At 35.2% G+C, this 25194-nt stretch overlaps 1 protein-coding gene across 1 annotated transcript; it reads right to left on the reverse strand.

Annotated features, from left to right (window-relative positions):
- Positions 1-9: 9 nt before the first annotated feature.
- On the reverse strand, positions 10-25179 carry LOC109043929 (uncharacterized). The gene is made up of 22 exons (XM_019061295.2): positions 25012-25179; positions 23700-23904; positions 22951-23072; positions 22051-22261; positions 21109-21288; positions 20635-20809; positions 20114-20346; positions 18516-18749; positions 17614-17765; positions 16867-17086; positions 15907-16041; positions 15194-15362; positions 14561-14700; positions 13792-14016; positions 12862-12975; positions 12326-12470; positions 10975-11092; positions 10244-10272; positions 8671-8947; positions 7226-7417; positions 6505-6670; positions 10-5401 (listed from the first exon to the last, which is right to left on the reverse strand). The coding sequence occupies exons 2-22, from the start codon at positions 23763-23765 to the stop codon at positions 4190-4192; spliced, it is 4515 nt and encodes a 1504-aa protein (XP_018916840.2). The 5' UTR covers positions 23766-23904; positions 25012-25179; the 3' UTR covers positions 10-4189.
- Positions 25180-25194: the final 15 nt, after the last annotated feature.

Below are 25194 nucleotides of genomic sequence, written 5' to 3' on the forward strand. Positions count from 1 at the left end.
CGACAGATTGTTACTTCCTGAATGATGTTATTATAAACTTCTCGTCAGTATTCAAACTATACATGGGATTAAATGGATAAAATAAAAAGACATCTAAAAAGGAATTATGTTCATACAACAAGCAACAACCTGATTCAATTTTAGCGGAGGTTAAAATAAGAGCCCTTCGTAATTCATGAGGATAATTCTAAAGAATTTTTGTGAATGTTTCTTGTAGATTCTCCATAAAAATATAATTGACAAGAATGATTTTTGAGAGCTTGATGTGTAGAAAAAAAAAAAAAAAAAACTATATCAAGGACTCCAAAGACCATTTATCATTAAGGGAATTAGAGGACGACCCTACATCTCAAATGCAGTGTTTCAAAATTGTTGCTTTTATTTCAATTTTCAAAAAAAAAAAACTAACAAATACTTTGGCATTACACTTTTAGAGAATATTTTTAGACAAGCAAGGAAGAGCCATATAGGTACTTGAATGTTCCTTAATTTTTCATGAAATTCAATTTGATTGGTTTTTCTTTATATGTATAAGTAAAAAGTTCAGTGTGTTCCTGACCATTATACAAAATGTTGAAGTTTTACCACGCTCATCGACTAATGTCGCAATTTAGGCTTAACAACATTGTAAAAATTTTATAACGTGATCTCAATAGTGAGATGAAAATGGGTCATTGTATGAAATATAAAGCCTTCTTCCTTTGAAAATGCTTGAGGAAGAGTTCGAGGTAGTATGAAAAAACCAAACAATTGCTTTGTGGGCTATTTTGAAGGGAGCAACTTTTATCAGCAGCCATTGCAAATTGATAATTGAAATATTCAAAAAAAAGTTGAGATTATTCACACTTTCACCTTTGACTTCTATCGAACTAGAAATTGGCAGTGTTTTATAATTCTTAATTCCTTTTTTTTACAGCTTAGCCAGAGATTTTAAAGAGTGTTAACTTGTGAATTAAACATTTTTTAGAAACTGAAGAATTTTATTTTCAAAAAAGTTGGTTGCTAGGCTCTCCGAGAAAAATCTGAGCATCAAAAGCTCAGAACTCAATTTTTAGCTTTAGCTTCACAGCATCCGAAACCATCCCATTTCAGCTTCTTTTAACTTCTAAACTTACTTCAAATAATATGATGGCCAAAGTGCAATACAATATATCTCCATTGCGGCAATTCAAAACTTCCTCTCCTACTCAACTTTTTTGAAGAGAAGCAAGTCAACTTCATAGCTTGAAATTCTGATGACAGAGAGGGAAAATCAAGAAAGTTTTCAAGGAATTAAATTCACTAGCCTCCTAAAAAAAAAAAAAAGTGTGAGAGGAGGTCTGAAAAGTCGCAGACGGAGCTACATGATTTCGTATTCTGGTGGCCATCGAATGTTTTATTCGAATTCTTAAAAGTATCATACAGCACCATTAGACTCAATTTTATAATACTACAGATGTGTAGTTAAAGACAAAAATTCGAATTTGTGATCTAATGTTAAATTCTGGTTTTCTTTAGGAAGGAATAGAAAAACTTCACACACTTAAAAAAAGAACAGGACTTTGCTAGGGTGAGTTTTAAAAATTCTTGATTGTTGCAGAATCCTCCAACTTGACTGATAAATGATCTACTTCCGCATGATCATTCATCTTACCAGCAAAAGTTATACAGAAGATGATGGTAGAAAAACGATCTCTCAAGGTTCTTCAGTAATTAAGATTTTTCAAAATCAATGGTGTAAGCACAGTCTCAGTTAATCTTAATCTAAACGGAGAAAGACATTTGCTTCTTTCATACAATAAAGTTATAGAAAAAGTTAAACACAAGAAAAGGATACAAAAAGGTAATCAATATACATCGCTGAAAAAGGGTATTATGGATAAAAAATTCTAGACCATGCATTTTGAGAGCCTTCACGCAGAACGTAAATGGTACAGTTGGACTACACTTTGCAAGAAGGAATGACAATTTCTGACTCATCCGTAAAAAACACATATGTCCACAGGGAAACTAATGATACATATGCTGTACCTAGACTGAGACAGAAATTGTAGTTCTGCATTGCAAAATGTTGTCCGGTTACAAATCATGCCCAAAAACACGAGCTCAGCTCATGCTTGGGGTTTTGTGAGGTAATTAGAGCTAGGGATTGTTAAGTGCATTCACACATCTTGATCATCTTTGATCAACGGCTTGACACCAAATAAAATGATGAATGTGCTCTCTTTCTCGAAAAATAAAAATAATGGTCCAAACAAGTCACTCCATGACGTTTGCAGGAACACGATTGAAATGTCCATTCTCAAAAAGACTTGGGTGCCAGAAATAAAAATACAATAAAAACAGGAAATTTGTAAATATCAACCCGTTTTAGATTATAGATAAAATAATAATGTGATTGATTAATTCATCGTTTTGATATTTTAGAGCTCTAAAATTTAGAACTGATTAATTAAAACGGTTATTACTGTTTTCCTTGTACTTTCATTCCTGCCAATTAAGTCTGTATGAGAATGACCGATTCAACTGAAACATAGGTCAATTCTGATTTTGAGTCTCTGAGACGAGCATAAACATGACAGATACAAAACAACATTATCTCCTAAATGCTCCCACTAACACTGTGAAATTTGTCCACATAAGAGAATCAAGTATCAGGGCTTGTAAGGAATCCAAGTTTACTGCAAACCAGACAATTTTTTATTTAAGGTCATCTTATGAAGAATCAAGAAGTTTAAACAAACGAAGCTGTCCCTTGGATGATTGAGGCCCTTTCAAAAACCAACTACATGATGCGAGTAAAACATTAGGAGCTGGTGAGAATAAGTGACCTCATGCTTTAGCTGATCATATGATTCAACGTTTGATACAGAAAAATGCATAGGTGTAAATGCACTTAACAAGTACGGAGAAAACATATTTCCTTTCACAAGACTACAGGAAAAAATCTGTAAATTGAATTGCATAACCTCATGCACCAATTTGAATGGCAGTAAGAGTATTTACAAATTTGAGCTGAAAGGAATAATCGCATTACTAACGTCATTTTGAAACAGTGGACAACAGTCATGAGTGCGAAACAAAGGATTTGAAGTTTGCAGGTATAAATGCACTGTTTTGCATCACTCCAACAAGTGTAATTCTGTCCGTGCAAGTTTACATGGCTGGCTGCACATTCCAGTTTGGCATAAACATGTACCTGCAGTTTCATAGTGAAAAACGCTGAGAGCTTCCAGTGAGTAAGATAAAATTTATAGTACTAGTTAGATTACAGAATAACAAGTATCGAATGAGATCTTATGCACAAGAATAAATTCTTAATACTGTAAAATAATTACGACCATTTTCCAAAAATTGTATAAAAATGTTGGCAGTAGTAATTGATTGACACAGTGAAGTATGTATTCTAACTATTATGAAAATAGCCAAAAAATTAAAAGCTGGCTTTGCATGATCACAACGGAGAGATAATATGTTTAATACTTGTGATCAGAGGTTGAACCCATTGATATTCCAAAAAGGCATTAATAATAACAACATCAATTAAAGTCACTCATTAGAGTTAAAAAAGAGAATTAAATTATCAGAAATGAATAACATTAAAATTGAATTTCACGACAGTTCAGAGTTCCTGAAATACAGACTGCTAAATCCTTCTGTATTTCGTGCACCGTCGACATAGAAAGCACCAAGGAAGAAAATGTACAAGATAATTGGAAAAACAGTTAAAAGGACAACTGGTGATAGAATCACACTTTGAACTGTTACACCAACACGGCTCGATTAAGATGATTCAATTTATGTTTAACCTCTCTCGATTTATACCATCCGACTTAGATCGACTTAGACTGCTTGGTGAAGTCCAAACTGACAACATTTTGAAAAAAGGAATTTACTATTGCTGGCTCATTCGAGAAACGATAAAAGTTCCATCAGTTTCCCTCTGCAGATAAGTGCTTCTACGTATTAGCCAAAAACAGTGTTTCCGAATAGTAAAATGTAATTCAAATCCGAGTCTGCGGATTCGTAACAATAACTAAAAAAATCTCATCTCTGAGTTATTAATTTACGTCAGCCAGACTTCTAGAATGATGTATACAAATGGAACACTTCAAAAATGATAGAAAATGATTGACATAAATTCTACTTGTAGGCCTCTGCTCAGTAGGCGTTGATAGGTCAGTTACTGACCTTAGTTTCGGCTTGATACCTAGCTTGCGCTGGTTGAATTTTCCTTGTCTTTTTGCCGATTTTTCTTGCTTTTCTTGCTTCGTTTTGAGTCGGCTAGTTTCGGCGAACGCTCGAGCAAGAAAAGAGCTTCGTGAAAATCATCAGAGCTCAGATTACTCTCCTGAATATGCAGTACAGAGCTTAAAGCTCCGTCAGTTGACGATTTCATGAAATGAAACTTTTCCCTATCCCTCTCAGGTTCATTGGCTGATTTTGACTTCTTTTCGCTGTACTTCTTCGGCGACTTACTCGGAGTGAGTGGACTTGAACTTCTATGCTTCTTGTCACACTGTTGCGCTGATAATTTCAAGGAGGTATCACCAAAGCTAAGATCCGAGATTTTCTGACGGGCCGTTGCACTGGTGGCGCAGCTGGACGAATCTAGAAATATTGCTGACGAGGACAAGGGTGTTGATGAGAGAGGGGATGACAAGGGAGGGACTGAGAGACTGGAAGATCGTAACTGACGACCACTCGACAAGGCCGGAGATTTCGGTTCGGGAGTTCGACTTATCGAAACACCACTGATAAATAGAGTTGGTGATTTAGGAATACCAGTTTCAGATTCGTAGTCTACACTATTTGAACCCAGCTGAAGTACTATCTTCTCTGATGCACTTGCATTTGCAAGTCTGCTTGATTTTTCGGTCGTAATGGAGTCCCGTTCGTGGGGCTTCTCGACAACTTCCGATTCGCTACTTGTAGATTTACCAACTGATTTGATTTTCGCAGTATTTATCTTCAAACTTCTGTCCCTTTTATGATAAAAATGGACTCTTGGCTCTGGAACAGTGATTGAAATGCTTTCAGTTGATAAGCTTATTTGCCGCTTGTTCTTTAAACTCTTGTGTACATACAGATTTTTGGTGCCAATCCAATCCTCAAATGCGTTGTGAATATTCTCACTATCTGTGTGACTCGTATTCGATTCTAGCGATTGATTCTGTTTAAAGCTGCTAAAAGTTTTCTCAGCTTTTGAGGGATTACTGGCAGCTGGTGGACAAGCTATGTCACTTTGGTTCAAGTTTTGATCGTTTATGTCCACAGCTGAAATCTTGCCAATGGTCCCAAGTCGCCTCGGTACGCTTGAAGATGAGGACAGCTGACTCACTTGACTGAGAGAATCCTCTGTTACGGAAGATTTAAGCTTCTCTGCTTGCTCCTCCAAGCTTGTGCCTAAAATATCACAGACCTGAAAACAAATTTAACAGGGTGAGCTATTACATACAGTAAATAATTAAGAGACTTTTTTGGTGGCTGGATAGCAACGAACACTTGCCTTGATTTTCTAGAGGAAAGTCAAGTAACATGCAAAACTGCATTTGAGAAACCATACTTTAAGAAAGCTTAGAAAATGAATTGAAATAGAAGAAAGACATAGAGAAAGAAAGATCAAATTGGAATATGATTCGCACTGTATACAGCTGAGAGCAGGATTTCAGCACTTTTTCAGGTAATTTCAGGGGTTCATGAAAGTAATCTTACGATTCTCCTGAAACTGGGTAAGAAAATGCTAAAAAGGAAAAGTTCAGAGTCTCTGAAAACGTATCGGTCAAAATTGAAAAGGATGCATAGTTTAAAGCTCATTTGTTTTATCAGCATTTGAGATTAAAATATTAGGTCATCTAGATGGTTCAAATCGGGAATATTTATGAGAGAATTTACCCTATGGTTCTGAGACGATTCACCTGAGAAGTTTCTTACAGGATAAAATATGTGTAATGTTTTTCCACCTAGAAATTTTCACCTAAAGTCTTCACGGAAGTGTCTCTCACCTAAAAAAAATTTCGTCTGATACACTAAAAAAATATTTTCCACTTAATATACTCGATTAAGGAATTTCCATTTACCCAGCAAGTCATACTTCTGTCTTCCAATATTTTTGGTTTTTCTACCAAGTACCACTTCTACAAGCATCACCTCTGTGTTATTTTGCTCTCTCCAATCTCTCCAACTCTCCAATCAAACAGAAAAAAGGCAGATAGTTTTTCCCCACCATGGTCATCCTTCTGACAAGTTGCTTATCCTTGGTCCCAAATGTGGTGTGGTGTGCGTGCGTGTTGGTGTTAATTTGAATGCACATGCAGCTACATACTGATTCCAGCATATCGGAGGGTAAAAAAAAAGACACGAGCTTCTCTCCTCAACTTATCTTTTTTAAGATATTCCAATTCTGTGCGCAGATATGAGCTGTTCTTTAGCGAGGTTTTTTGGGTATGTGAGTTATTGTTTTGCGCAAATTAGTTGATAGTGCATAAAATTCTTTACCAAGAGGTCTTACACATTTTAACTTACCTCAAAATCAGCATTGAAAGAGTCTGAGGTAGTTGTATCCTCAAGCGATGTCTGAGCTCCACAAACTGCATGTGTGTGACGAGCTGCACGGGAGGAAATGAGTAATCTCCGCACTTCATCTTCTGGACGTTCATCATGACTTGAGTGGTCCGAGTCTAAATGATAGCTGGAAAATTATTAGCGAAAAAATTAATTGCATGGAGTTCAACTTGAAACTACCTTGGAGTTGGCTGTGATTTCTACAAATTTTGAAGTTTCTGGTTAAATAGTGGTAAGAATATTCCGGTTAGTTTTTGTTTGAACATACAAGACACACGGTGACAGAGAGATCTTCAAACTGCTTTTTCTAAAATGAAAAAGGGCTGAAGAAAGATGTATTGTATACTTCCCGTGACTTCCAACTTAAATATTTATTTGTTTCACTATTGGTTTTTTCATCCATTAGATTTTGGAAATTTGGTGAAAATCTCTCACACGACAATCACCTCATCAAAATTCAGACTGAATACCAAGAGTAGATTGCCGAACATGAACAACAACAAAAAAAAAAAAATCATTTGATCAGTTCAAGTGCTAAAGCGGTATTACAATACAATAAGAAAAACCGAAGATAAATTAAACACTCCTATACATAGAATTCACCTTGTCAAAAACCAAGGATTGAATCTGAAAACTGAAGGGAGTAGGGTAAAAGTGTTTTACAAGATAAGAGAAATCATACCAAGATTCTTTGTCACCATTGATCATTAGTCGACCTCGTCTGAAAATGAGATCCCCTGTAGAATGGGACCGTTTCAAGATGCATGGATCAAAACTATCGGGAAAGTCCTCGGAGTCGTTATAAAGTCCAGTTTCATGAATGTCACCAATTTTAAACCGACCATCCTCTGCTAAATTTGGTATCTTCCAAGAACTATGAGACAGAAAGTCGCAAACAAAACAATAATTTCAATACGAGAATAACAAAAAAGCAAGCTTAAGACTGAGGTTTACTTCATCATTAATTTCATGATCACAGAATTTGATTTCTGAGACAAGATGGCTACAGCGAAATGCAACAGAATCTATTGAAACGAATAAACAGTCACATCGATCTTTCTTGTCTTAAACATTAAGACTTGATAAGACTAAGCTGAAATAGGCTAATCTGATGAGCAGTTTGAATGTAAACCTCTGAGTGAACCAATCTATCTATTTCACAGAGATGATTTTAAAAAAACAATGTATATAAAATCAATCAGAACGCTTTGGTAGATTTTGTTGATTTAAAACTCTTCATGTAGAAAATCTACTTGTAGCATCCAAATAATCAATCAGCTAATGATACTTTTTTCTGTAATCAATAACCAATCGATTGTTTGAACTAACTAAAACACAACGATGAGATCATTTAATAAGAGTTTCCACACTGACACCAATCGCACTACTCCATTTCAACTAGGCCTCACTGTGTCCTAACAACGAAGAAAAAATTTCAACAAATGTCAACTTGTGTGAGCATTTAGCATGAGAAAAAGATGAAAATCACTTCAGATGTATCAATTTTTACTTACAATAAATGTATTTTTTTGAGAGATTTCAAAATTTTTTTTAGTTTGACGATGTCAAAGCGCGTTCAGATGGTCTGCCGAGCTGCACAGCAGGCTCCGTTTCAAGCATGTAATTGTTTTCCGAAATTGCTGCACACAGCTAGCGCTAATTGTACTAATCTTATGAAGCCTGCCAAGCAGCCCAACGGGCTGTCTGAGAGCATCTTGAAATGTATAAGTAAAGGGCAGTTATTCAAAATCAGAAGCCTTGCAATACATATTATTTGATAATATTAAATCAGCAACTAAATATCATCTAAACATACGATGTTTGAATGATAGAAATTTTACCAAAAAATTTCAATAACTTATTGGGAAGGTAGTTTCAAAATGTTTGGATATTCCTCTGTGAAATTCTAAAATTTTTCAAAGATGTGGGCTGGAATCCCGCAATATCTTCGAAATTTCTACTACTTTTTAGTAGAAAACAGAATTCAGATCATCACTTTTCAAGAATTCTCACAAATTGCTTTCTATACCAAACCTTTACTACAATCCAAAGATCGCAAAAATTGTCATTCTACTAAGTACTAAGGCAAAATTGATGCTATTCTTTTCATGATTAGCAATTTATTACCATGATTGTTTATCGTTCCCTTTGCTCGGCCAAACTGAAGACAGTGGGTAAGAGAAATCTGGATGACAACCATTGTTCTGTTTTCTCTCACTCTGATTCTTGATATCAACAGCAGTGTTTGCTAGACTTTTCAGAAAGTAATCCACGGTGAGATCCTCAGCTGTTTTCTCATAAACAGCAACAAGATGATTATCTAGTTTCTTATCGTTCTCCCCACATGAGGTGCTACCTGTCACTATCTGCGAATCATTTGTCTCCCGATTGTCAACTACAGCACCTGCAAGGATCAAAACTTGGTTTAAAAGTTAGAATCGTTATTTGGAATAGTTTTGTTAAAAAAACAGTTATAGATTGAGATCGGTTGATAAATGAAGTTAATATTGGTTCAAATGTGAGGCAAGAGAGGATGCTGATGGTAAGGTGTATAAAATTTTTTTTAGGTAAATAGCGTAAAAGGAGTTTTCCTTGTTGATTCAATCAGGAAGCACAAATGAAAGGAGCTGCTCATTTGACCATCCTACGAACTTATAATTGAAATTGATAGACAAAGCGTTAGACTAAGGAGACAAAGAGAAAATAAAGTGATCCTATTGGTTGAAACAGGTGGTTCCTACAGACTGAGAGGAAAAAAGATGGACTAACTATAAGGTCTCTTGAGGGTTGCCATTGGTTAGTTTACATACTTCCTTTGTCCATCGCAACCACCCGTTTTCACCAATGGGAAATCTTCATTTCCCATTCGTCTTCTTGATCTATTGCTTTGTCTATCAATTTCAATAGTCAGCCTGCAGATCACACAGTCTAAATACTTGCCAATATAAACCGGAAATTAGGTAATGATTCATCTATCGATATTTCCTGCCACATTATTAAGTTTCGTTCTGATTGAATCGTATCGTGCAAAAACCGCTGATGTTCATTTTTCCAGTCTTAAGTTTTTTTGGGTTGATAATACTTTTCAGAGTTACATGCAACCATGAAAGTCATGTTAATACTCGATTTAAGGTTCTCTCAATCCCTGAATGAGTCTCTGCACCACTTTCATGATTGTATCAACTCTTAAAAAGTGTTATGAGCATGAAAAAAACTAAAAACTAGAAAAATGAACAATTGCGGTCTTCGCACAGCACGATTCAATTGTTGTGTAAAAAATTATGTTGCTTCATTCTTATCAACGAAATTCCTTGGTTTCTGTGTCTGAACTTCTCAGTTCTTTACAAAGAGTAAAAGAGAAGAAAAACTCAATGAAATCGGCTGAAGTTTGACTCATTCTCTGCAATGTAGAATTGGAATTAATTTTCCTATTCTTCTTTACTTTAAAAAAAAAAAAAAAGGCTACTTGAGATAGACTATGATTGAATTGTTCTATTCTTAGCTGTTTTTCCATTAACAGTGATGAGAGTAACAGTAATGATGAGTCTCCTCAAATGAAGTGCTAACTCATAAGAGACTTCGTATGTGCAATAAAAATCACACACTGAAACTTTGAGGGATGAAATTTAAAGACATAAATAAATCAAACAAAAAATTATAACTAGTCATTTTACAAATTTGGGCAAATTACCAGACTTACTTTTATTATTCAGAGAAACATCATCATTTCTGAATAGAGGAAGGCACAAAACATACAAAAGAAAGATAGTTAGAATGACTCATGAAAGTCTTCTGTGAAACATTATTTTTAAAGGCATACAATAAATATCTAAAATTTCACTGCAAAAGGTAGTTGCTAGCGTGTTGATACTGTTAATTGGCCTCTATAAATAATATTGAGAGTTTGAAATAATATTCATGCACCATCAAAGCATCGAAGCAACAGAATTGTGCACTGTCTAATAGGGCAGTGGTCTAAAACTTTGTGCAAATACAGGTATTCAACCTCAATGATAAAATTTTGGTGCCTGAAAAAGTTCTCAGCCTGCGGGGCGATTATTGAAATGATATCGACTGTATGTCAGCGCTTTGTCGTGTCGCGCCATCGACTAAGCCATTGCTTAGTCGATGGCGCGACACGACAAAGCGCTGACATACAGTCGATATCATTTCAATAATCGCCCCGCTGGCGAATGTTTAACACTACCAGACACGGCTGATCAGTTGATACTTTACTAAAAAGTTTGGACATAAATTATAGCAACACTTAAAAGGGACAAAAATAAAATAAAGACAGCTTTGTTGTGAAAGTATGTGACTCAATTTTCTCATAGCTGCAGAAAATATTTGTGAAGGATGTTTTTCATCTCCACATTAAAAATTAATTTATGGTAGGAGAAAAAAAATTACATCAAAATGCAAAAATCTTACCCTGCTGATTGCTCAAGTTTTTTCTGTTTCATTTGATCCTCTATCATCTGAAGGTGCGACATTTCAATTGCTATCATCATATCCATGTTATACTTTGCTCTGCCATTGTTAATCAAAGCTACAGAAAAAAAAGAAAAAAAATTGATGGTTATGATAATACAAATAAAGTCTACGCCAAGTAAGTTTACATACTAGGTGAACTTAGATCCAATTTAGGTACACGGTGTGGTCCAACAAACATTGCTCTTTAAGCCATGGGTACACGCATGACATGCGAGAAATTTTGTTTCATTCAATTTTTTACTACTAGAGGCTGTCAATGGGCCGCTATTGGAATGATGCGCTATCATTGAAACAACTTTAATTCAAAAAACGTGACAGGGGTGTTAAACTTGATTTATGTTTTTATTCAATGGACCACTAGACAAGGTACGAATTTAAGCAATCTGATACATGTTTCTTAACCAGAATTTCACGTAAAAAACGATTCACACAACGAAAATTACGGAAACCAACTCCTAACGAAGATATTAACGTTTTTATTTCACATTGGTTACGAGGAATTTGAATTGCCCGCTCACAAGAAACTCAAAACTCTACGTGAGTCAAATCGCCCACTACAACGGTTTCAGCAAGCTTCTCAATCGAGCAATGTTCATTTCCCATCATGTGTTGTTCAAACTATTAGCAATTTGCTATAACTGAGCCAAAGCGTCAAGATTGAGGTTGCCAGATTTTTATATCGCAGAGACTGTCATGATAACGTTTAGCGCGCGATGTGAATCACGTAGAGCATTGAGTTTTCATGAGCGGGTGGTTTGAATTCACGCATTAAGAATCATTAAATATCTTCGTAAGGAGTTAATTTCGGTAATTTTCGTTGTGTGCATCGTGTTTTACGTAAAATTTTGGTTAAGAAACATGTATCAGAATACTGAAATTCGTACCTTATCTAGTGGTCCATTATGATTGAAATTTCAAGTATGAAATTCAATTGCCATTACCATTAAAATTCGATCACTTGCACACTTCTACACGAGATCCTCTTTTCCAGACATGGCACTTCCAATACGCTTTCTTAACATTAAACAGTTTATTTTACAAATTCAATGATTTTTGTTCCATGAGAAACTTTTACTTTCATGAATGAAAGTATCTGAAGAATCCAAAACTATTGATAAATTGTTGTTTATTAAAAAAGCGTTTGTGATTCTTCATTATATGTGAATGCAGTGTAACGTTCAATATATAGTCCGGGCTAGCATTTTCAAGCTGAGAAGATGACAACTAGGAATTAGAATAAAATTGAAGTGAAACTGTCGAGAAAAAGAGGACGAAAGTAAAAACTTACAACTGCCATTGGTATCATATTGAGCACAAACGAGACTGCAATAATCAGAAAAATTTGCAGATTGATGATTGGCAGAGAGTACTTGCTGACAGCCGATCCACTTGCATTTCTTTTGGACAGCATCTATTGAAGTTTGTTCCCCTTCCTAGAGAGAGACAAAATGAATTAAAGAGTAGTACCTTTTTTTTCCGTAAAAAGTGCTTAGTAAACAGGGGATTAGAGAACAGAAAAAATATGTTTAAATTTTCTTCAGTTGGTAATCTCCAGGTACGCCTTTTCTTTGTAGAAAAACAGCTTCATGAATGCTCTTGTAAAAAACAATAACCAATTAAAGCACATTAAACCTTAATTTTACTTGAATGTCTTGATTTTATTCACAGTCTCCAATGGTTGATGAGTAGTATTCTCATACATAAAAGTTTTCAGAAATCGGTTCCTTTTTCAGTAAACTGCTGAGGAGAGAGGATGGAGGTAAGTTTACTCGCCTCAGTGAGAGTTACCAAAACATAAAAAGAGAAAGACAGAAACAGACATACCTCTTCCGAGTCTTCAAGGAAATGGTAGATAGTGAGATCATTGTGGGCTCCACTCATTTCTCTAAGCCAGCTCTTCTTTGACTTGAGTTCTCTCAATGACTCCTTGAGCTCATCCTAAGTAAACAACAATTAAAGCACTAAACACTATGTCATAGACACATAAATGCAATATGCTATTCAAAATCAAAACTAAAACCTCTGCCAAGCAAAACTTTTTATGCAAAATTCATTCAAGTTCAGAATGTGTCCAAAGAAGTGCAACAATTTATGTACGTAACTAATAAACAGTAGAAAAATTCTTCACAATGGATATGTCTCGGCTCTTAAACTCCTTGCTTCGAAGAGTGTGCTACTGCCTAGACATTAATATAACACAGATGGATCATCTTGGTTCGACACATCAACGCAAAACTTTAAACAGATGCAACTTCTTAATTACAAATAAACAACATAATAATTATTGACAAACGCCTCTCATCAATTATCCTTACTTTCTAATTTTCTGGATGGCGTTTAATGTATGTATAAATAAAAAAAAAAACCCTTCTGGTTTTTTTTTTTTATTTAAGAAATTGCATCATAATATTAACAGCATTAATTTTGAGTTCCTTGCAGAATCAGGAGACCGGCTCAACCAATCTATTATCCTCGATTTCATGATTATTTATATTCCAACTTCACAAAGCTTAGCTTGGCAAATTTGTAAATTTTTTAGGTGTTCTTTAAGCCATATTCGGTTGAGACATATTATGCACAATGGACCCTTCCTAACTGCGGTATAATAATCTCCTTTTCTAAATTGTTACCATAAGTCACTTATTCTCTGACTCCACAACATTCAGCTTTATCCATACGAGTTAACTCTGTAGAAAATTGGACTTTACAGTTACAGAATAAATGAGAACAAAAAATAAGGCACAAAGAGCTTACAACATTCAAGCCGGAACTGACAGTGACAAGACGATGTTTCCTTCGCTTATGAGTGGCTGGCGGACTGATATCGGGCGGAATGAGACCTTTACTGACAGCTCGAGTGAATTCGTGTCGTTTCTGTCTGGCCAGACTAGCGGTCTGAACAATTGCTGCTCTTGGTGTTCGTAAATACGGTCGAGCAACAAGGCCAGAAAGTCGCTCGGTAACTTCTTCTAATTCATTCTGCAGAGAAAGAATAGATTCGGTTAAGTTGAAAATCCTGGCTATTTTGCTTGGGGATTTGACAAAATGAGAAAGGGTACAAAGTAAATAGAATTTGCTTCTAGTCTCTTCTTTCGAAATATTTACTTCCGAGAAAACAGGAAAGTGAGAGACAGAAACAATCGAAAATACCGACTTTTGGCGAGTGTTCTCTTGTGAATCTTGATACTTTGATACTTTTCTGAGACCTAAAGTACTAAACTCAGTAGGTAGGAGCTTCTGATTAGACATGAGGAAATAAAAAGTTATTGTAATGTTATTGAGCCCAGAAAATAAAATTTTCTCAATGACCACAAGATCGCTCTTACACAACACAAAATGAGATCAACAGTCATGAGCTCTACTGCTGATTTCTCAATCCAGTTCAAATTGAAACAATTTCCAATTTCAGCTTAGAGACACTTTATCATATTCTACCTCTCACATTTCTTGAGGTTGGCTCCTGTCAACTGAGAGGAAATAGATCATTTGCATTGATCAAAAACCAGTATTGCCAATATCTTACCTGCATCAATTCAAAAATTGTTTTCTTGTAGCCTGTGTCCTCCAGGTAATACCCATACACATATGATCCGCAGAGAACATGCCTAGCTTTTAACAATTCCCGGATGGCATCCTCCACAAATTTGGTGGTGCTTGCATCTACTGTGAGAACGAGAAAGAAATTAAAACAGGGAAATTGACGAATTTGACATTATTCTGACAGAATTGAAAATATTTGTATGAAGCCAAAATTAGAATGTTCCTTCAAAACTCCTGGTCACATTATAGGGCATAAGCAATGTAAAGCATAAGGGTAGTGATGCAAATTTTCATCTCATCTCTGAAACAGAATCTAATGCTAAATTTACACTCTAATAGTAAAATGCATCTAACTAGCTAATATTTACAACTTTTAATTAACAATGATGGAGATAATCTACACCTGTGAATTTCAGCCGCTTCAATGTTTTATGAGTGGTAGTTGCCTGTGTAACGATTCAGTGTGCAATTGAAGAAGTCACAGGCTTTTGACACAAAATTTCTCAACATTATTGAAGCTCTCCTTTCAATGACATAGGAACAGTTTTTTAAAAATAAAATGAAATATTAAATTGAGAGTGAGGAGTTCAAATTCAAATGGTGTCGAGGCTCTTACTTTCATTCCTGAAGTTAGCAGCAAGAGTTGCCATCTTTTTCTGAGCAGCTGCTAAAAATGGTTCTTCCAAATGTCGACTGTTCTCGTGATTTCTGAAGCGAGTATAATAATGTATAAATCTATTGGATTCCATTGTCTGTTCCATAGTCTGTTGGCTCCGAACAATGGCCTGAAAATAGGAATTTGCAAGAATGAACCAAAAATAACTATAAAGTGAACCCTTTTCTTAAACATAGTGAGTTTTTCAAAAAGCCAATAGGTAGGATCCATAATTCCCTTCACAGAAGGTATGAAGTTAATTGATACTGACAAAACAACTCCAAATTAAAAGGGATCTCAGATCTACTTATGGGTATCGAGTCTCTAAATGAAATTCTGATTTAATAAACAAAGTTTCTAGGGATATAAAATCATCAAAAATCTTGTTGGAATTTTTAAAACTCACTTGTTTTATTTATTGCTCAAACTTGTTACAAGAACTGCCTGTCTCCTTTTTCAGTGGATCTCTGAAATCAAGGATCTACTGGAGGAAGAGGCAGGTGGTTTCCAAAACGCAACTGAAGGATAAATAAACATTTAAAAAAAAGGTAAGTTTTAAAAATTCCAACAAGAATATTGATCACTTTTCTTTCACAGTTCATAAATCTTGAAAAAGAAAAAAAATAGCAAAAGACAGAAAAAAATGAAATTTTAGGTTAGAATAAGATAATCACCTCTGTGATTAGGACATCTTGCTTTTCTTCTGCCTTGCTCATAGCCTCAAATCTATTACACCTGAAGTATCCACCGGTTGCTGAGCTATGTTTTTTCCAACTTTCTTGGCAAACCCAACAAAAGTCATGCTTGCACTGGAAAACAGAGGAATGCCAAGATAAATTAATTCAATAAACACAATAGAAAAATAATTTAGTGAATTTAATTGGACTGGATAAATGAAAGACTGCCTCTTGTAATAAATGATAAAAGTAGAATTTGATGTAAGTAAGGCCACAAGGACCCCTTGAACTCCAGCGTGTTGTTCATTTTTGTGCCAAGGGAGGAATTACGATCGCATTGATTTTGGCCCCAGACAGGGGAGAAAGCATCAATAAACAGCGTAAGCTCAAAACAACATTAATCCTGTGAACGATTAATCTTTGTATGTAATGGACTTGTTTGATTACAAACAAACTCAAGGTAAGGTAAGATCAAGCAAAACTTTTTTTTATTTGCACCTTCAACCTCTACTTGATTTCTGCTCTGCAATTATTAGTATTTTTCGTAGTGTTTAATGTCTAAAAAATCTTCAAAAACTAGTGTTAAAAATGTCTCATCTTTCCTTCAGTTTGCTTATCTGATTTGTACCCACCTCTACAGATGACATTTAACATGTGATAAAAAGAGTGTGAAGTTTTGTGAACCGAAACTTCTGTTGTCTGCTGAGGGCACAGGTTTGTTTCCAATGGCTTGCTAGATTTTCATCATGATTTTTCCCTGAGCCAGAGGTTTGAGGTGACTTATTCTAATTCAACTATCCATAAATGCAGATTTTTTACTTGCAAATTAATTTTGAAAATTTCTCACATAACAATTATTTTGATGAGGAGATATTCCTATAGTACTTGATTCTTAACGTACAAATACCTGTTGGTCCACCATAAAATAAAACTCTTCTTTCGTGGATAATAATTTACCTTGTAACATTTTATATGATTACATCCTTCATTTTTTTGGATGGGTGATTTGCAGTTTGGGCAGGGTTTTGAATTGGTTACAAGCCAAAGGCAATTTGCAGCATCTTCACTTTCGTTGCAGTAGGTTTGGAGTCTTTCTGGCTTGATCTCAGCGATTTTTTCCTGCCACCGTTTCCATTGACTGCACTCACTGGGGGCATGTGCTTCGCCCAAACAATCCCTGTAATAAAATACAAAAGGTGAGATGAGGGAAACAAATTAATATAAATTTGCTACTGGTCATAAATGGTTATTGGTAAATGCTAAAGGCATTGATTGGAAATTATAAGCAATTTTCAATTGGTTACCCAAGAGATGTCTCTGTGTGAACACGTTTCAAGGTATTGATGACATATGACAAAGGTGATTGTCACTTGGTATCGGTTGAATGGAAAAAAGGTTGAAATGGAGCCCTTGCATGCCACAGGGATTTATAATTTAAGTACTTTTTCTTGAGTACAATTTTGCAAAAAAAAAAAAAAACAATGGTGCCACTGGTTTCCTCTAAAACAAACTTCCAAGCTTAAAATGTTTCAAATTTGAGGCCACGATCGAGGGAATTGCCTTTGTTCTTAAGAGAGCAACTCTCCATGCACAGATGGGAAGCAAATACATTAGCAGGGTTGTCAGCCTTGGCTTATATTTATTACACATTCTAAGCTGGTGTCTGTATTAACGTTTGACTTAAAAAGAAAAAATAATACTTACCAGCAAAAGAAATGCCCATTTCCACAGTCAACTGCATGCGAGGTTTTCTTTGGTTGTTTGAGCTGAAAATACTCCGTTTCAGGGAGTCTGACTGCACGCCCACAACCAGCCATAGGACACCACTTGATGGTTGGATTACTTTCCACAAATGCCTGAATGAAAATGAGACTTGGAGATATATTTTGAACAGAGAATCATGCCAACAGAATAAGTCTGAAGCCTAAAATTGTATACTGAAATCTCAGAGGTGCTTAGAAAACTCAAAAAATTATCAAGAATGAAGCCTGGGAAAAGGTAGAAAGGAGTCTTCTCATGCTCTTTTTAAAGCTATAGGCAAAGCTATTAACAAAGCAACAGATGAAGCAACAGACAAAGCTTTCGATAAAGCTATAGTCATAGCTCTTGTCAGAGAGAGGGCATCTGAATCACACTTCAGAGGAGTTTTATTTTATTTTCTACATTTTTGCCAGGTCTGATCAAAAGGTCCCCTGGATCAATATCAAAGTAGACAGCAAGTAAAATGAGAAATTTGGGTAAATACAGTGTCTGAAAGAATGAAGGAAGAGATGGAAAAGTTTTTAGAGGGCGAACATTACATGATAAAAAGACAAGCAATCTAATGCTAGAGAAAAATTGGGAAAAGAACGAAACTTATTTTTAGTTTTTACATTCCTAATTTCCACTGACTGAATGATTTACTATAAAAAGAAACAATCATCAAACGAAAGAAAAATGAGTCATTGATTGCTGGTATTGTAAAACTGTAATTGATTTTTGTCCACATTAGTTATGATGGAAGCGTTTTGACCCATTCTGAGTGCCTAAAAGTTAGAAATTTTTTTCATTCATTTGTTTGTTCGAAATTCAAAAGAAAAGAATTGAAAACTAGATGGAATTTTTACCTTAATATCAAAATGAAGATATTTTTTTGTTAGTTCAGCAGGAAGAATTTTATCTATGAAATCAGGAGCTATTAGGATGTGACAGTTAAATGCAGGGCAAAGAATGCTATGAGCATTGCCATCTTGAATTTTTGATGTTAAATACTGACTCCAACATGAGTGACAGAATTTGTGATTACAACTAGTTCCTGGAGGTATTTGATCATCAGAGTAGAAGAGGAGGCAAATATCACACTGAAAAAAAAAAATGAAAATAAAAAATAACATTGGAGAAATACTAGAGAAAGATCTTGACATTTTAAAATCATGGATTGAAAGTTCATTGAAAGGCTGCACTTTGAATATTGCAGAGCTACACAATCCATGAGTTCAACAAAAAAGTAACGAGTAAACAATATAACAACATAAACACAATATAAACAATATATATGTCGCAGGCAATTAGCAATCGCCGGCAATTTACAAGCCGGTGGTGAATAAATATAGAAAATCATGAAATTCAAAAATAAAAGAACACGATTAGAGCGCTGATTATGTTGCCTGCAATGGGAATAGGCACTTTTCCTTCCTTAAAAACATGGCAGGAATATGCACACTTAGAAAAGCGTATAATGAACTCTGAGACATTAGTTGGGTTGAGATCGGACAGGCAACTAAACTAACATCGTGACAAAGCGTACGGTATCACAAAAAATGAAGGCGCTTCAAGCCGAGCTCATACTTTTGAAGACCATAACCCTTAGAAATTGCATTATGCCGATGCGCATCATTGCGATTTATTGAAACAACGTGCGAACAGCTTGCAAATTGCTGGCGATTGCTAATTGCCTGCGACATATACAGGTAATTTGAAACAATATACTGTAGACATGAACACAACCCCTGACAACAGCGCTGGATTTAGGATGGTGGAGGGCCCCGAGGTGAATCTGTGGTGGTCAAGATGATGTGGTCAGGATGTGGAGACCGGGTTTTCCCCGAACGCTATATTATGTATGTTAGGTCCTTGTTAAATTGTGTATTTGGCAAGACACCACCGTGTCAAATTTTTTGCAATTCTTATCATAATTAAAAAAAAATGATTTTGTGATGGGGCCCCTGGGGCAATTGCTTAAGTCACCATGACAACCTAAATGTTGCTACCTTTCTCTCAGAGAAGAATTCTGAAGTCAAGTTGCTTTTCAGAAAGTTTTAACATGCATATGCGTAGATATGCATTTTTAAAACTTTTTTTGGAGGGATTGCAAAAACTTGTTGCAACATTAGAGATCTTACCAAGGTTTCAGAAGGAAACTGTTTCCGGCTATTACTTCTGTTCTTTGATTAACCTACCTGTTCTAGAAACTCTTTTATTTTTCCCGGATAACAAATTTTTGCTTTTTTGCTCTTGGCTTGTAAAAATTAGCCTCCCCATTTTCGAAGTTCTTGGACTTGACCTTCCTCCTAAATTCTTTGCATTGTCTACCAGTAAATGGTTGAGAAATTTCTCGACTCCCGTAAAGCCTACTCAAATCAAGACCAGGAGACAGAAGCATAACTTGCAATTTGTCTCGATAAAATCCCAGGGAATAAAACTAGGGAACTTAAGCAGATCTCACCTGTTGGTTTTCGGATTCGGAGCAAGTCGGAGCTGTTTCAAATGGATGAGGAGGTTGCTGCCACTGGCCAACTTTTGGTGTCACTTGCTCCGATGACTTTCCCTCAAATATTAATTCACTGCTGCTGCCAGAAAACTGCTGCCAAGCTGAAACGGGTGCTTCTACGCCGGCTTGTTCACAACATTCAACAGGGTTTTGCATCCACTTCTCCAACAATGCTTGTCGAGACCATTCTACGAGAAGTAATCAAAACAATATTAGTTAGTTAGTTAATTAATTTATTTATTTAAAGACATTCAGCATTTTAGGCTATTAACGTCTTTACAAAGAATTTGAAAGATGGGTGTATATACAAAAATTTAGATTTTTAAATTAAGGACTTTCACCCTGCATTGCCAATTTCTCATAATTGAAAAGGTGAAAAATATTGCGATCAACATTTTATTTTTTTCTCCCCCAGGTTGAATTCTACTAATATAATAAACATACTTTACAAAAGCTCAAATTCCTTTACACCATACCATTATCTCTGAGCAAGGCTTCAGCAGTAAACAGAGGGATGTTCAACATATCAGCTGTCTCTACTGACAATAAATCTTTTGCCTCTTGCAAATCCTGTGTTCTTAATCCAGAATAAACTTCTTCTTCCTCGCCGACATAAAGTTCATCCTCGTTGATTGTATCATTGTTATCTGCCTGAAAGTTTAAAAATAAATATGGATAAAAATACTAAGTATGCAAACAATGTATAATGTTGAGTTGAAAATTTGAATTTTAAGTAGAGACATCTCATCTAGAGTGAGTAAGGAACTTTTTGAAATTTTTTTAGATGCGGCAGTGATGCTATAGTGTAGAAAAAACTTAATAATTTTACATGATTTATCCTTATGGTTTACCATTATCATTAATAAATCAACTGTAAACTAAATTTATGGCACAATTGCTTAACCATCTTTGACTGTTGTTAATTTATGACAGGAGAAAGAGGTACTTACGAACACCATCCTTGATTCGAGGAACCGGGCTATATGATGATGCTCAGCTTCCATTGCTACATCACAAGGAGTTAATCTATCTTTGTTCTCACTAAAAATGGGTGCTCCATAATTCAATAAAAGCTCTACACAACGTTCCAATCCTGAGGCAGCTGCTGTATGTAAGGCTGTGTTTCCATTCTGTATTCAAAAGAAATTATTCTGAATTATTTTCGAGAAATTTGTAGAGTTACTTTCATTTTGTAGAGCTATTTTTCTTCGATACCCTACAAAAGGTATTACAAAAGAAAAAAAAAGGGGGGAAAAAAATTCAGTGATTAATGGAAAAAATCCTTTGATTTTGACAAACTTGCACTGGCTGCTTTAATATGTATACATCATGCATCAATAGTGAAACTTCTAAACATCATATCTCAGTTTGCAATATTGCAGACTTCTTTTTGTACTGTATCCTTTCGCCGGAAAGTGACTCGACCACAATGTTAAAAAACTGCTGAGATTGCTCTTCTCCATGCACAAAAAATTCTGAGAAAACTTCAAGAGATGATCTTGATATTTTTTCTTTAAAATACTAACGTAAGAGCAGAAATTTTAAAACACCGCAAATGAGATGCATTGTTTGGGAGTTTCACTATCAGTGCATTTTGACTCCAAACATATGTTCTCAAAAACTACTTTAGGTAGAGAAGAGGGGCAGGATAGTCTGTGTTAAAGGAGAGTATAACGCAATTAATTTGACAATATAAACACATTTCTCCACCTTGTTTGACAATAAAAGTCACCTTTCTTTGGATAAAATTCTATTCCTCCCTCAGCCATAATGGTCCAAGCCAGAGATTTTGCGTAGAGCTTAAGAGAAAAGCTTAATTCATGGAAACATCGTGAGCTCCCTCACAGTTTTCAAGCCCCTCTTTAAATTTAACACAAAATTACATTACTTACATTATCTTGAGCAGTTATTTCGACTTTTTCTTTTTCATTCGTACCATCAATTTGCACACCTCTCCATTGCAGAAGGAGGGTGACACAAGCAGCTCTCCTCTCTTGGGAAGAAAACGTTTTGTGTGCTCCGAGCTGACAAGCGCAATGAAGGGCCGTTTCATTGTTCCCGTTCTTTTTGTTCGGATTCCCATTTAAATCGTTCAGAAACGTTCTGTAATGATGAATGTTAATTAGGACTATCATTAAGTAATAAGAGAATAGGTTCTGAAGATGAGGGGATGGGTGGTCAAAGATACTACGTATTATGATAGCTATTAGGAGGCTATCATGTAAAATTGCGTATATTTAAATACAAAGGTATGCATATCCATTGGACGCATTTAAATCAAAAGGAGCTATATCCATTGTAACATGAGCCCTGTCATGCATGTATTCTTATGGATCTCAGGGCTCATGTTAGAATGGATATAGCTCCTTTTGATTTAAATGCGTCCCATTGTGATATGAGCCCTGTCATGCATGTTGTGGATCTCAAGGCTGATGTCAAAATGGATATATTTGTAGTTCCTTTTAATTTACACAAGTCCAATTAAAAGGGAAGAGGGTAGAGACTAGAGTGATCAAAACAGTTTGATATAGTCATCTAGTCCAGATCTTACAATGATTCATGTGAAGCTTGTGAACTACTATAGTTTTTACTTTTTTCATATTTCTCTCAACTTTTTTACCCGTCAACAGTTTTGGCTTTAATGAGTGCTGCTCTTCTTTTGTTCCTCTCTTCTTCCTATTTTTCTCCATTTTAATTTAATGGAATATATTTTCAATAAATAAAAGTAAAAGAGAATAAGAGAAATAGAGGTAAAAAAAATTGAAAAATAATTCATGAAGTGGTTGTTTTACCTCAGTAAATGTTTCATTCCATGTTTTGAGGCATAGTGCAACGGTGTGTTATGTAAATGACTGTCACCGTAACTGAGATTTGGGTCTAAATTTTTTCGCAGTTCTGGAGAGCTCTGATAAATCTGAGGAAAGAAAGAGATAGTCTTTCAAAAAAGATATACATAGTAATATAGTTTTAAGATAATTTTTTTATCTGACAATTTTCTTCAGAAATGAGAGGGTGACAATGATACCAACTTTGAAAATACTTAAATAAATAAATAAATAAATAAATAAAAAAAAAAAAAAAAAAAAAAAAAAAAAAAAAAAAACATGGTGTTAAAAATAATTAAATCAAACAGGTTTCTCTAAGAATCAATACTGAGAACTCTTTAATTAAATCTAAAGCTTGTTTTTGATTAAAGTTCCTAAGCGCCTTCACACTCAGGTTTCTTTTTTCAAATGAGTTTACTAAGGGCAAAATTGTCTTATAGTCCGATTTTTTTCTATTCTCTTCCTTTGATTTTCCAAATTTTCATAGGTATTCTGTTTGTTTGCCAAAAAAAAAAAGAGAGAAAAAGACAGACCACTGACCACAAACAAAAGATATCAAGGGATTCAAAAGCCTCAACAAAAATGAGTGTTCTCTGCCCTTTATTGGATACTAGAGCTGCGGCATGAACCACAGCACCCAAGATTAGAAAGAGGCAAAATAACTTCCTGCTTGTTGAGACGTTATGGCACAAAACAGAGGAAAAAGGATTAAATACCTGCATTGCTGCAAATTCATCTCCATTTGTGAGATATTTTTTAAACTTAGAAGAGGTGCTCCCCATTTTTATTAGCTAATTGATGAATTCACCAGACAATCCAAAATTTGAGCAACCGCCACTTTTCTTTTTCATTTTTCAGGCATAAGTAACGAAGTCCTAGGGGAAGGTATTCATCCAGTTGATTCTCATGAGCACGAAAAATCTGTAAAAAGAGATCAAGTTACAAATAGTACTGGCAACTACTTCCTACTCTGTAAGTGGAAACATTTCTATGGAGAAGTTCTAACTTGATGAATAAAAAAGCTTGATCAAATTTAATCATACCAATGTGAGGCTCCGTAAGAATAATGCAGAACAAACTAGGACTATCATCATGAACTTTCAGATGGATCTGCAGATTTTGCTTTCTAGCATTACCAGTCATTACCAGTCTCCAATTTAATGTACGTTTTAACATTTACACACGTGACTTGGGATGAAACAACCAATAAGTAATCTCTAGATTACCTGATTCTTGAGAAACATTCACACAAAACCAACCTTCTAAACCATCATCAAACCATCATTCGCTCTAGTTTTTAGTATCGTGTTAAAAACATTAGATTTTGTGAAAGTAAGTATATTCCTTACGACTTAATTTAGATCCAGACTTCCTTATTTGATGGTTTTCGAAAAGCACCATAGGGAAAAAGATGAAAAGTGGAATTCAAGTATGAATGAAATGATTGTTTAAAGATAAGTAACAGTGATGTTCAAGTCAAATTTTTCTTAAACTTGACTGAGTATCCCTTAAGACGGTGCAAGGTAGGTTGAAATTTAAAGGCATGAAATGAGTGACGAGAGGGAACAAAAATGATTTTACTGACATAAATTAACTTGGCTCTTATTAATTTTCTTGAATTTACTAAATTAAATGGGCCAATGTAAATTTTGCTCTAACAGCTACCCATAATCTTGCGGGCTCATTACCTGCCAATTAAGCGGTAGATCCCTCTGTAAAAGTGCTGTTGAACATAGTAATTCAAGGCAGCAATAGTTCTGGCACGAGAACTTATCTGAGATCAGAATTCGTCAACCTAATGAATGGAGGCTTCTGAACTCCGTGACTTACTTCTAGCATTAAAGCACAGTAAAATCCATGTTTTGCCAATCAATTTGAGACTGCTCAATAAAGGATGATTTGCAAGAAAGGATTAATCTAGAGGATAAATAATTATGGGATGATGAAAACTAGGAAAAGAGCAATGCAACAAATATGTAGGAGACAAAGGCACTGTCAACCACAAGTATCTCAGGGGCCAACACTTACCTTTTGGAGGCTGTCACAATGAAAGTGTTCAATTGAAAGTAAATTTCTGATGGAGAAAGCTATCAAGAGCTAAAAACTTCAAGTCAATGACTTTTCCTGAGTATGTTACGGGTTGAACGACTTGATCGAGAGTCTAATCACCTGTCACTTTGTCATTTGTTTGTATAATTGAGGGCTCTGATA

Source organism: Bemisia tabaci, chromosome 3 (genome assembly GCF_918797505.1).
Source record: "Bemisia tabaci chromosome 3, PGI_BMITA_v3".
NCBI lineage: Eukaryota > Metazoa > Arthropoda > Insecta > Hemiptera > Aleyrodidae > Bemisia > Bemisia tabaci.

Bases quoted from the DNA above. Each gene is read 5' to 3' on its own strand.
- LOC109043929 (XM_019061295.2), bottom strand. From the start codon at position 23,765: ATGGGGAGCACCTCTTCTAAGTTTAAAAAATATCTCACAAATGGAGAT. The intron at 11,093-12,325 runs GTAAGTTTTTAC...TTTTTTCTGTAG, and splicing joins ATATGATACCAATGGCAGTT to CTTTGATTAACAATGGCAGA. The intron at 6,671-7,225 runs GTATGATTTCTC...ATAATTTTCCAG, and splicing joins AATGGTGACAAAGAATCTTG to CTATCATTTAGACTCGGACC.